This window comes from Entelurus aequoreus, linkage group LG15, assembly GCF_033978785.1.
Source record: "Entelurus aequoreus isolate RoL-2023_Sb linkage group LG15, RoL_Eaeq_v1.1, whole genome shotgun sequence".
In the NCBI taxonomy this organism is placed as follows: domain Eukaryota; kingdom Metazoa; phylum Chordata; class Actinopteri; order Syngnathiformes; family Syngnathidae; genus Entelurus; species Entelurus aequoreus.
In genome coordinates this window covers 8,762,356-8,774,265 of record NC_084745.1, presented here as the reverse complement: position 1 = coordinate 8,774,265, position 11,910 = coordinate 8,762,356, and the positions used below count along the sequence as shown (strand labels likewise).

At 42.9% G+C, this 11,910-nt stretch overlaps 1 protein-coding gene across 1 annotated transcript; it reads left to right on the top strand.

The window, feature by feature from the left end:
* Positions 1–5: 5 nt before the first annotated feature.
* Positions 6–11,738, top strand: LOC133629745 (bucky ball-like). The gene is made up of 7 exons (XM_062020701.1): positions 6–442; positions 2,759–2,911; positions 2,979–4,385; positions 7,842–7,928; positions 8,009–8,107; positions 8,175–8,221; positions 11,514–11,738. Exons 1-6 carry the CDS (start codon positions 436–438, stop codon positions 8,195–8,197), a joined length of 1,776 nt encoding a protein of 591 aa, XP_061876685.1. The 5' UTR covers positions 6–435; the 3' UTR covers positions 8,198–8,221; positions 11,514–11,738.
* Positions 11,739–11,910: the final 172 nt, after the last annotated feature.

The window sequence follows — 11,910 nt, the reverse complement described above, 5'->3', positions numbered from 1 at the left end:
CTCCCTCTGGTGGACGCGAGGTGACATGACACGCTAAACCGCTGAACTACAAAATTGATTTCCTCCATCTTCGTCTTACTTCCATCCATTTTTTTTTTTTTACCGCTCGTCCCTTTTGGGGTGGCGGGGGGAGCTGGAGCCTTACTTAAAGCAGCTAATTATCCCCGTCTGCCGTACTAAGAACGCTTACAAGTTTTTTAGCGCCGCATTTGGAGTATGTTTGATTGAGTGTGAGCGCAGGTATAGCCAGGTGTGCGCCATTGGACTAATTGGACGCGTCTTTCATTGCAGCTCCCGAGAAGTGACGTCTTGTTTTTGTTTAAACGCGAATTGTTTAAAAAGTTTGGAAAGTCGGGTAAAGTTTTTTTTGTTGGCCAGCGTCATTCTGCTGTGTTTTATTTCGGACGGGTGAAGCAAGACAAAAAGGAAGAAGAAATGGACGGTAAGGAATTTTTGTGTGTGTGTTTTCATTTCAATTCATTTTTGTATTTATCTCCTTCATTGATGTGCATCTTTGATCGATAGACAATTAAACCTCAGGAACTAAACACACATTTACACACCATATGCCTGGATGCAATCTTACTTGGAAGGGAGGGAACAGGTGGTAGAGGTGAACGGCACCGTGTCCCCCCCCCCCCCCCCCCCCCAGTAAGCTATGGAGTCCCCCAAGGCAGTATTTTAGGACCTTTACTGTTCCTAATATACATAAACGACATGTCATCGGCATGCGACTGTGAATTGTTCTTGTTTGCGGATGACTCGGCCCTGCTGGTATCCGGAAAGGACAAGTCACAGGTGGAGAAAATCCTCAGTGCTGAACTCTGTAGAACTTGCACCTGGCTCGCTGACAACAAGCTATCCATACACTTGGGTAAAACGGAATCCATCCTGTTTGGGTCCCACATCAACCTTAAGAAAGTCAGTGACTTCACTATAAAAGTGGGTGACATTGTTATCACCAGGAAAGATGAGGTCACCTACCTAGGTTCCGTTCTAGAGGCTAATCTTTCCTGTGATAAAATGGCAACCAAGGTAATCAAAAAGGTCAACCAGCCAACGAGATTTCTCTACAGAATCTCCTCTCTGGTCAACAAAAGCACCATGAAGATTCTGGCGGGAACTCTCGTTCAACCTTTTTTCGATTACGCATGCACCTCCTGGTACGCTAGCACCTCCAAAACCCTCAAATCTAGACTCCAAACATCCCAGAACAAGCTAGTCAGATTACTTTTAAACCTCCACCCCAGATCACACCTCACTCCTACCCACTTCTCCAAAGTGGGCTGGCTCAGGGTGGAGGACAGAGTTAAACAACTTGCACTGAGCCTAGTCTAGAAAATCCGCTACACCTCTCTGATACCGAAGTACATGTCAAACTACTTCCTTAACGTAAATGACCGCCATAACCACAACACCAGGGGGAGCTCCACTAACCACGTTAAACCCAGATTCCGAACTAACAAAGGTCTTAACTCATTCTCTTTCTATGCCACATCAATATGGAATGCACTCCCAACAGGTGTAAAATAAAGGGCATCTCTATCCTCCTTCAAAACCGCACCAAAAGAACACCTCCGGGCAACTACAACCCTAAACTAACACCCTCCCTTCCACATCATACCTCTTCGGATTGTAAATAATCTAATGTAAATAATCAAATGTAGACACTTTTTCTTATACTTTCTGATCTCTCTCTCTGTGTCCACTACTTGCTGTACATATCCTACCAAGTCAGACCTACACTGTTCCAATATCCATTTCTCTGATGATGCAATTGTTGATGACTGAAGTGTTGATACCAACCAAACCTAATCCCCCACCACCCCCTCCATATCCCACATCCCGGATTGTAAATAATGTAAATAATTCAATGTATATACTCTGATGATTATCTTGTGTGATGACTGTATTATGATGATAGTATATATTTGATAGTATATATCTGTATCATGAATCAATTTAAGTGGACGCCGACTTAAACAAGTTGAAAAACGTATTCGGGTGTTACCATTTAGTGGTCAAATGTACGGAATATGTACTTCACTGTGCAATCTACTAATAAAAGTTTCAATCAATCAAAAAAAAAAAAGGAGCAGAATGAAGAAAAATCTTCTATTTTCCTGCCCCCTTCAACATAATACATAGTCTTATTCAATGGATATCATATAAACCAAACAAATATATCCAAATATAATGAAAACAAACAAAAAAAACACAACAAGTGCAAAACTTCATGAAGTACAAACCGAACAAAAAAAGTAATATACACCTCACGGGATGCTACAAAACAAATACAAAACCAGACAAAAAAACAAGTAAATTAATAAATATTAACCAAAATGTAAACACTTATGGCTGTCCATATGATCTTATTGTTCTATCTTTATAAATTGTTTTCAATTGGAATATTTTTGTTTTGTTTTAGCTCAACCAACCATCCGTTCATTTTTTTTCAAAATAATCTTACTCATCTCACCATATGAAATTAAAGTATTATGTATTAAAAAAAAATTATTTTATTGTGATTACTTATGGAGTATATTGTGAATAAATTGAGAACAGGAAGTGAACAAAAGTTTTAGCAACTGTCATGTAAAAGAAAAGGGGTAGGATTGAATAAGCTCTGCTTCTTCCTACTCCCTTTCGAGCACGTTGAAAAGAGAAACTGGAAATTGTGATGTAACATGTTGTAAGCTTGCATGTTCCAAATAAACTCAAGCTCCGCTAACCTAAAAACCCAACATTTTCCTTGCAGATGGAAGCAAGCCGCCACATTCCTGTGGAAATGGCCAGCAGAGGACTCAACACCAGAGGCCTTTTTTCTACGTGCAGCCACCATCTCAGCCGTACTACCTTTACCAGCATTGGCAGATGAACAACCCCTACAACCACTACGGTCTACCTGGAGGTATCGTGCTAGCCACAATGTTTTCAAATTAACTCAGCAGCCAATTCACTGTTTGCTATAAATCCAGGTTTTAATTTCGGCCGTCCCTGCATGGCTCCCTATCAGTACATGCCGTACCCTGGTCTTGTGTTCCCGCACAACGCGATGTACCCCGTGGATTACCGGCGCATGTTTGAGCCCCGCTTCCAGGCGCCCGCCTGGAACGAGGGGCCGCGCCCGCCGTATCACCAGCAGCCTCACGGGCGACGAGAGACCGCCTCCTCCCAGGTCCAGACAGACCCCAGCGACGCCATAAGCAAGCTCATCGAATGCCTGGACAAGATCCGGGCTAGCGAGTTGCACGGAGCCGAGAGAGAGCTGGACTCGGGGGTGGTGTCCCACGCCTCCGGGATGTTCTCTCCGTCCGAGGCGAAGAAAGGCGAAGAGCAGGGGAACGCCAACGTTCTGCCGGCGGCGCCCGATGCCACCCATTTGGAGTCGACGGCTGTTGTGTTCAGCGACTCCACCACGGCCGTGTACGGCGGCGAGTCCAGCCGCAGGGGTTTGGACATCCTTAGTCCTCAGGTGTGCTGGTCAGGACGCCTGGACGAGGAGCTGCCTCTCGATAGCTCCTCCATCCGCGAGGACGGTCCTGATCCCGAGCAACCGGCAGCGCTGAAGCACTTCCTCACTCACGAGAAGTCCGAGGTCACAAGTATTCAGTCAGATATTCCTGTGGCTGATCAAAGAGCTCCAAAATGCGACGCCGACCACCTAGATCTCAGTGGGGCTCCATCGACATCTCCTTCTCGTCAGGCTGTTCTCAAGGAAGCAAGGAAAAGTGAAGACGAGCCTAGCTACCAGATCCTCAAGCTGCCTCTTGAGAGCGTTTTCTCAGCAGGAGCACGAGTTTCTTCACCCCCGACCCCATACTACTACCACCACCTCGCCATGCAGACCACCCACGAGCGCATGAGCGTCCTCAGCCCGTCTCTGGATGAGCTTTCGTCCCGGGACGAGATGTTCTCCACAGACCTGGAGGATGTGGATCTTTTCCCCAGGCGAGCCTACACGGGCAGGAGGCTGGCAGAGCTCGCGGGGGGAGCGGAAGCCCCGGAAGAGGCGGCGCAGGACGTGTGGCTTCCCGGCTCCAAGAGGGTCATGTGCGCCTGCTGCGGCAAAAGTCTGGCTAAAGGCGGAAGTCGGGGGAAAGGTCACAAGGCGTACAGGGATGAGGCCGCAGACTCGGAGGATGACGGCAGGTACGGAAGAGGGGGCGAGCAGCCGGCCCGCGTGACGCTCAGGAAGCAACCTGCACCCAGGAAGCCCCACTCGGTCCCACCGAGGCACCCTCCCAAGCCGTGGTACAAGAGGAGCCAGTACAAAGACCCAGCGGAGTCGCTTGAGCCAGACGAGGGTCACGACTCCTCCAAAGTGGCGGACGTCAAAGCTGGGGAGACTGCTGGAGGCGACTTGCAGTGCAGAACGTGTCAGGGTACGTAATGTTGTATTGTCTTCCACCAGGGGAGAGACTATGGTTTCATACGCAAACGACTTGAGATTTTTTTGTCTCAAGATGGCTTTAGTAAAAGTACATAAGATGTCAACATGGGCCGAAAATAGTATTTCTTAAAGGCCTACTGAAACCCACTACTACCGACCACGCAGTCTGATAGTTTATCTTAACATTGCAACACATGCCAATACGGCCGGGTTAACTTATAAAGTGCAATTTTAAATTTCCCGGGAAACTTCCGGTTGAAAACGTCTATGTATGATGACGTATGCGCGTGACGTCAAGGGTTGAAGCGGAAGTATTCGGACACATTGTATCCCAATACAAACAGCTCTGTTTTCATCGCAAAATTCCACAGTATTCTGGACATCTGTGTTGCTGAATCTTTTGCAATTTGTTCAATAAACAATGGAGACTGCAAAGAAGAAAGCTGTAGGTGGGATCGGTGTATTAGCAGCTGGTTACAGCAACACAACCAGGAGGACTTTGACTTGGATAGAAGACACGCTATCGTGACTACCTTGACTTCCTCCATCTCCGGGCCGCCGACCGCATCGATGATCAGGTGAAGTCCTTCGTCGTGCCGTCGATCGCTGGAACGCAGGTGAGCACGGGTGTTGATGAGCAGATGAGAGCTGGCGTAGGTGGAGAGCTAATGATTTTAAGATAGCTCTGTCGAGGTCCCGTAGCTAAGTTAGCTTCAATGGCGTCGTTAGCAACAGCATTGCTAGGCTTCGCCAGGCGGTACAGCATTAACCGTGTGGTTACAGGTCCAGAGTTTGGTAGTATTGTTGATCTTCTGTCTATCCTTCCAGTCAGGGGCTTATTTCGTCTGTTTCTATCTGCAGTTAAGCACGATGCTATCACGTTAGCTCCGTAGCTAAAGTGCTTCGCCGATGTATTGTCGTGGAGATAAAAGTCACCGTGAATGTCCATTTCGCGTTCTCGACTCTCATTTTCAAGAGGATATAGTATCCGAGGTGGTTTAAAATACAAATCCGTGATCCACAATAGAAAAAGGAGAGAGTGTGGAATCCAATGAGCCAGCTTGTACCTAAGTTACGGTAAGAGCGAAAAAAGATACGTCCTGCACTGCACTCTAATCCTTCACTCTCACGTTCCTCATCCACGAATCTTTCATCCTCGCTCAAATTAATGGGGTAATCGTCGCTTTCTCGGTCCGAATCACTCTCGCTGCTGGTGTAAACAATGTGCAGATGTGAGGAGCCTTTCAACCTGCGACGTCACGCTACTTCCGGTACAGGCAAGGCTTTTTTTTATCAGCGACCAAATGTTGCAAACTTTATCGTCGATGTTCTCTACTAAATCCTTTCAGCAAAAATATGGCAATATCGCGAAATGATCAAGTATGACACATAGAATGGATCTGCTATCCCCGTTTAAATAAAAAAAAAATCATTTCAGTAGGCCTTTAACTTTGAGGTTATGACACATTATGTATCTTCAGAGCAGGGGGTCAAACTTGTTTTCATTGAGGGCCACGTCAGTTATGGCCACTTGTAACGGTGAACATACAGTACATGTATACAGTACAGGCCGGCTCTGGCCCGCCACATTAATTAATGTGGCCAGCGAAAGTCTTTTTTTTTCTTTTTTCTGTTTTGACTGAAAAAATACTTGCACTGCATGCAATTGCATATAACACTATAATAATATTATCTAATGCAAAAAATATTACATGTTATTGAATAATTTAAATGTGTATGAATTTGGAAAGGGAAAGTACGTATCAATGAATCTGTAATAATGTAATGTTAAATTAGGTTTGAATCTGAAAAAATAAAAACTATTTATTTGTGTTTCTTAATAATGCAATAAATAGTATAATCATACATTACACGTTTTTAAAATAAAGTTTATATCTGATCAACTTATTATTTTAAAGTGAGTATTTCATTTAATTGTACACTGTAAAAATGACAATAGGTAAACATTTTTTATAAATCAAAGCGGTCTGCTCTGCCGCCAGAATTTTGCCGTAAAAACCAGTTGTACCGTTTTTCATGTACAATAATTCACCAAGAAACAACCGTATATATGAAAAAATGGCCTCTCAGTCGCCAGGATTTTAACGTTAAAACACAGTGGTACCATTTTTACATTTTTAGAAATTGGCTGTAAAAAAACCAACTGTAAATTCTACAGTAAAATGATGGGGACAGAGCTGTCTGTCTACAGAGAAGGTAAAAAACTGATCAAATGCATGTGCAATTGTATAATAATATTACACACTGTTACAAGTGGCCCTCTGAGGGCAGCCATAACTGCCATGTAGCCCTCAGTGAAAACTAGAGATGTCCGATAATGGCTTTTTTGCCGATATCTGATATTCCGATATTGTCCAACTCTTAATTACCGATTCCGATATCAAGCGATACCGATATATACAGTCGTGGAATTAACACATTATTATGCCTAATTTTGTTGTGATGCCCCGCTGGATGCATTAAACAATGTAACAAGGTTTCCCAAAATAAATCAACTCAAGTTATGGAAAAAAATGCCAACATGGCACTGCCATATTTATTATTGAAGTCACAAAGTGCATTATTTTTTTTTAACACGCCTCAAAACTGCAGCTTGGAATTTGGGACATGCTCTCCCTGAGAGAGCATGAGGAGGTTGAAGTGGGCGGGGTTGAGGGGAGGTCTGGGTTGAGGTGGGGAGGGGGGGTAGGGTCAATCAATCAATCAATGTTTATTTATATAGCCCTAAATCACAAAAGTCTCAAAGGGCCGCACAAGCCACAACGACATCCTCGGCACAGAGCCCACACAAGGGACATCGATGTGAGTGACAATGAGAAACCTTGGGGAGGATCGCATATGTGGATAACCCCCCCTCTAAGTACAGTCCCTAGTGGATCCAACATAACAGTGAGAGTAGCGGGGTTGTATATTGTAGCGTCCCGGAAGAGTTAGTGCTGCAAGGGGTTCTGGGTATTTGTTCTGTTGTCTTTATGTTGTGTTACGGTGCGGATGTTCTCCCGAAATGTGTTTGTCATTCTTGTTTGGTGTGGGTTCACAGTGTGGCGCATATTTGTAACAGTGTTAAAGTTGTTTATACAGCCACCCTCAGTGTGACCTGTATGGCTGTTGACCAAGTATGCCTTGTGTTTGAAAAGCCGTAGATATTATGTGACTGGGCCGGCACGCAAAGGCAGTGCCTTTTAAGGTTTATTGGCGCTCTGTACTTCTCCCGTGTACACAGCTGCGTATTAAAAAGTCATAAATTTAACTTTGATACCGATCATTTCCGATTTTGCATTTATCGGCCGATAATATCGGCAGTCCGATATCGGACATCCCTAGTGAAAACCAGTTTGACACCTGCGCTTTAGACCTGGTGGGACACAATGGAGTCATTTCTAGTTCCTATCAATATTATGGCGACTACTAATGTCTCCGCTCACAGAGGAGCCTTGCAGAGACGAGCAGTGCGAGTGGGCCGATGGCGGCGGGAATCCCAGAAGACGGCATGCGGCTCCTCCGCAGCGACAGGGTACAAATATTCTCCTTCTTGTCTGGTGGAGACGTAAAAACGAACCGATCTGACGACCGTCTGCTGGCTTTGATTGACAGAACCGAATGTTCAGAGGAAAGTGATGCACCAGAGGCCCAGAGACGACAACAACGACGACGACGACGACCAAGAGCTGCCGTCCTCTCACTGGGACAGAGGTTGGTTTTTCTTCTGTCTCATACCAACTTTCCATCCCGTGACTCATTTACCTCCCATTTGTTTCAGGTTCCATTGTACCAAAATGTTGATTTGACACAACAACATGTTGAACTGTAAGTGTGAGTCACCCTGTACATCAGGCCTGGGCAATTATTTTTCCTCAGGGGGCAAAATTTAGAGAAAAAAACGTTTATACACTACCGTTCAAAAGTTTGGGGTCACCCAAACAATTTTGTGGAATAGCCTTCATTCCTAAGAACAAGAATAGACTGTCGAGTTTCAGATGAAAGTTCTCTTTTTCTGGCCATTTTGAGCGTTTAATTGAGCCCACAAATGTGATGCTCCAGAAACTGAATCTGCTCAAAGGAAGGTCAGTTTTGTAGCTTCTGTAACGAGCTAAACTGTTTTCAGATGTGTGAACATGATTGCACAAGGGTTTTCTAATCATCAATTAGCCTTCTGAGCCAATGAGCAAACACATTATACCATTAGAACACTGGAGTGATATTTGCTGTAAATGGGCCTCTATACACCTATGTAGATATTGCACCAAAAAACAGACATTTGCAGCTAGAATAGTCATTTACCACATTAGCTATGTATAGAGTGTATTTCTTTAAAGTTAAGACTAGTTTAAAGTTATCTTCATTGAAAAATAAGGACATTTTAATGTGACCCCAAACTTTTGAACGGTAGTGTATATCTATTTTAAGAAACACCAATACAAAACCTCACAATAATGATTGAATGCTAAAAACGTTATGACAGACCGCCTTAAAAAACGGGATGGAATTTTTGATTTTTTAACTGAATGACACACCCAGAATGTACATGAAAATAAAGAATGTGGGATTTACAATATGAACTAAGACGGATAAAACACTGAATATTCACAACATATGAACGTCACACCCCTTCTCCATCCACATAATTTACAATCAAGCGAAACGCAACAAACACAGCGAAATATGAACGTGAAGGGTAAAAAAAAAACCAAAAAACACCTTATCTGATAGATCAGTGGTCCCCAACCTTTTTGTAGCTGGGGACCGGTCAACGCTTGAAAATTTGTCCCACGGACCGGGGGGGGGGGATTTTTTTATTTTTTATTTTAATTTTTTTTCTTCCATAAAAAAATACAATCATGTGTGCTTACGGACTGTATCCCTGCAGACTGTATTGATCTATATTGACATTTTTTATGTTGATTTAATTAAAAAAAAAAAAAAAAAAAAAAAAAAAATTTATTTTTTTTAATTTCTTCCGCGGCCCGGTACCAATCGGTCCGCGGACCGGTACCGGGCCGCGACCCGGTGGTTGGGGACCACTGTGATAGATCACTAAGCTTTAGAACAGGGGTCCCCAAACTACGGCCCACCAGTGTCCAAAATCCGGCCCATGGGAAATCCCAAGTTAAAAAAAAAAAAAAAAATTTTTTTTTAAAAATCTGTCCTTTCTAATCCATTTTCTACCGCTTGTTACTCTCGATGTCTCCTAGCCGCTCAGGCAAATCATCCATCCATTTTCTACTGCTTGTCCTTTTAGAACTTTGTTGTAAAAATCTCCTTCCGCGTCTGTCCCTGACACCCGCATTTCAGGCGGGCCGCTCTGGAAACACTCTGTGGAAATGCTCCCCACCCACACTGCTTGGTGCCTGGTCTGAGCTTCTGTAAATTACCATAGTAACTAATTAGATGACCATAGTCATACTTGCCAACCTTGAGACCTCCGATACCGGGAGGTGGGGCGGGGGCGTGGTTGGGGTCGTGGTTAAGAGGGGAATATATTTAAGCTAGAATTCACAAACTCAAGTATTTCATATATATATATATATATATATATATGTATGTATGTATGTATGTATGTATGTATGTATGTGTGTATGTGTGTATGTGTGTATGTGTGTATGTGTGTATGTATGTGTGTATGTATATATATGTATGTATGTATGTATGTATGTGTATATATATGTGTATGTATGAAATACTTGACTTTCAGTGGATTCTAGCTATATATATATATATATATATATTTATTTTATTATACATATAAATAAAAGAAATACTTGAATTTAAGTGTTCTGGAGGCTATCCAGTAGATGGCAGTATTGTCCTGTTTAAGAGTGTCACAACATTGCTGTTTACGGCAGAAGAACTGCTTTACGGTAGACTAAACGTGACTGCTGTTGTTGTGTGTTGTTACCGCGCTGGGAGGACGTTAATGAAACTGCCTAACAATAAACCCACATAAGAAACAAAGCACTCGCCCTCGATCATTCTACAGTTATGACGTCATTGGGTAGGCAAGCTGTTTATATTGTGGGAAAGCGGACGTGAGAACAGGCTGTCCCCACTCGGGTCCGCATTGAGCTGGAGGGGGCGTGGCCTCCAGCTCCGGCTGAATACCGGGAGTTTGTCAGGAGAAAATTTCTGTCGGGAGGTTATCGGGAGAGGCGCTGAATACCGGGAGTCTCCCGCTAAAAACGGGAGGGTTGGCAAGTATGCCATAGTAACTAATTAGATGACCATAGTAACTAATTCATACTTGCCAACCCTCCCGTTTTTAGCGGGAGAATCCCGGTATTCTGCGCCTCTCCCGACAACCTCCCGGCAGAGATTTTCTCCCGACAAACTCCCGGGTATTCAGCCGGAGCTGGAGGCCACACCCCCTCCAGCTCAATGCAGACCTGAGACTGAGTGGGGACAGCCTGTTCTCACGTCCGCTTTCCCACAATATAAACAGCTTGCCTGCCCAATGACGTCATAACACCTAGGGCTTTTAGAACAGACTTAGAACAGAACTTTGTAGAACAGACTTCTCCATTGAACACGGTGGCCGAAATGATATACTCATCATGAACGGAGAAGTTAAACAGGACAATACTGCCATCTAATGGCTAGCCACCGGAACACTGAAATTCAAGTATTTTTTATTTTTTTTTCTATGTAAATAAAAAAAAAAAAAAAAAAAAAAAAATATATATATATATATATATATATATATATATATATATATATATATATATATATATATATATATAATTCACTGAAAGTCAAGTATTTCATACACACATATATATATATATATATATATATATATATATATATATATATATATATATATATATATATATATATATATATATATGAAATACTCGAGTTGGTGAATTCTAGCTGTAAATAACCACGCCCTACGGTCATTAGAAAACATCACTGCACATCATAATGGCAGCTACACTTTCCATATTGAAGATCTAAAAAAAATTATTTGGGAATGTCCGGCGGGCCAGATTGAAAATCTTAACGGGCCACATTTAGCCCCCAGGCCTTAATTTGCCCAGGTCTGCTTTACATGCTGTAAAATCCCTCTCTCTTATTACTAATGACTTTTTTTTCTTTTCCACAGGTTCCCTTTGATGGTGTAAAAAGTCCCAGGGTGATGTTGGTATATTTAGGGCACCAGGTGTGACGCACTGCACAGATGTTTGTTTTGTTTTGCTAAATGTATATAATAAAGAAATTAATATAAAGTTTATTCTTTGCACAATTCCTGTATAAGTTCAACGGTTGTGCTGTAGTTGATGTTGATGTTTGTCGGGGCCAGTCCAATAAAGATTGTCATTATACAAAAGTCGTGATGAATTTTACTCGTACATACTTGGAAGATATTTTCTGCACACATTTGACGCTTGCTCCACAAACTGATGTTCTATTTCTGCCAGAATTCCGAGTGACTTCCATTGTTTTTCTTCTAATGGTGTGATCAGAACATGCAAATAAAGTTACTAGCCACTCAATTAGGT

Bases quoted from the DNA above. Each gene is read 5' to 3' on its own strand.
- LOC133629745 (XM_062020701.1), top strand. The intron at 7,929-8,008 runs GTACAAATATTC...TTTGATTGACAG, and splicing joins GGCTCCTCCGCAGCGACAGG to AACCGAATGTTCAGAGGAAA. The intron at 8,108-8,174 runs GTTGGTTTTTCT...CATTTGTTTCAG, and splicing joins GTCCTCTCACTGGGACAGAG to GTTCCATTGTACCAAAATGT.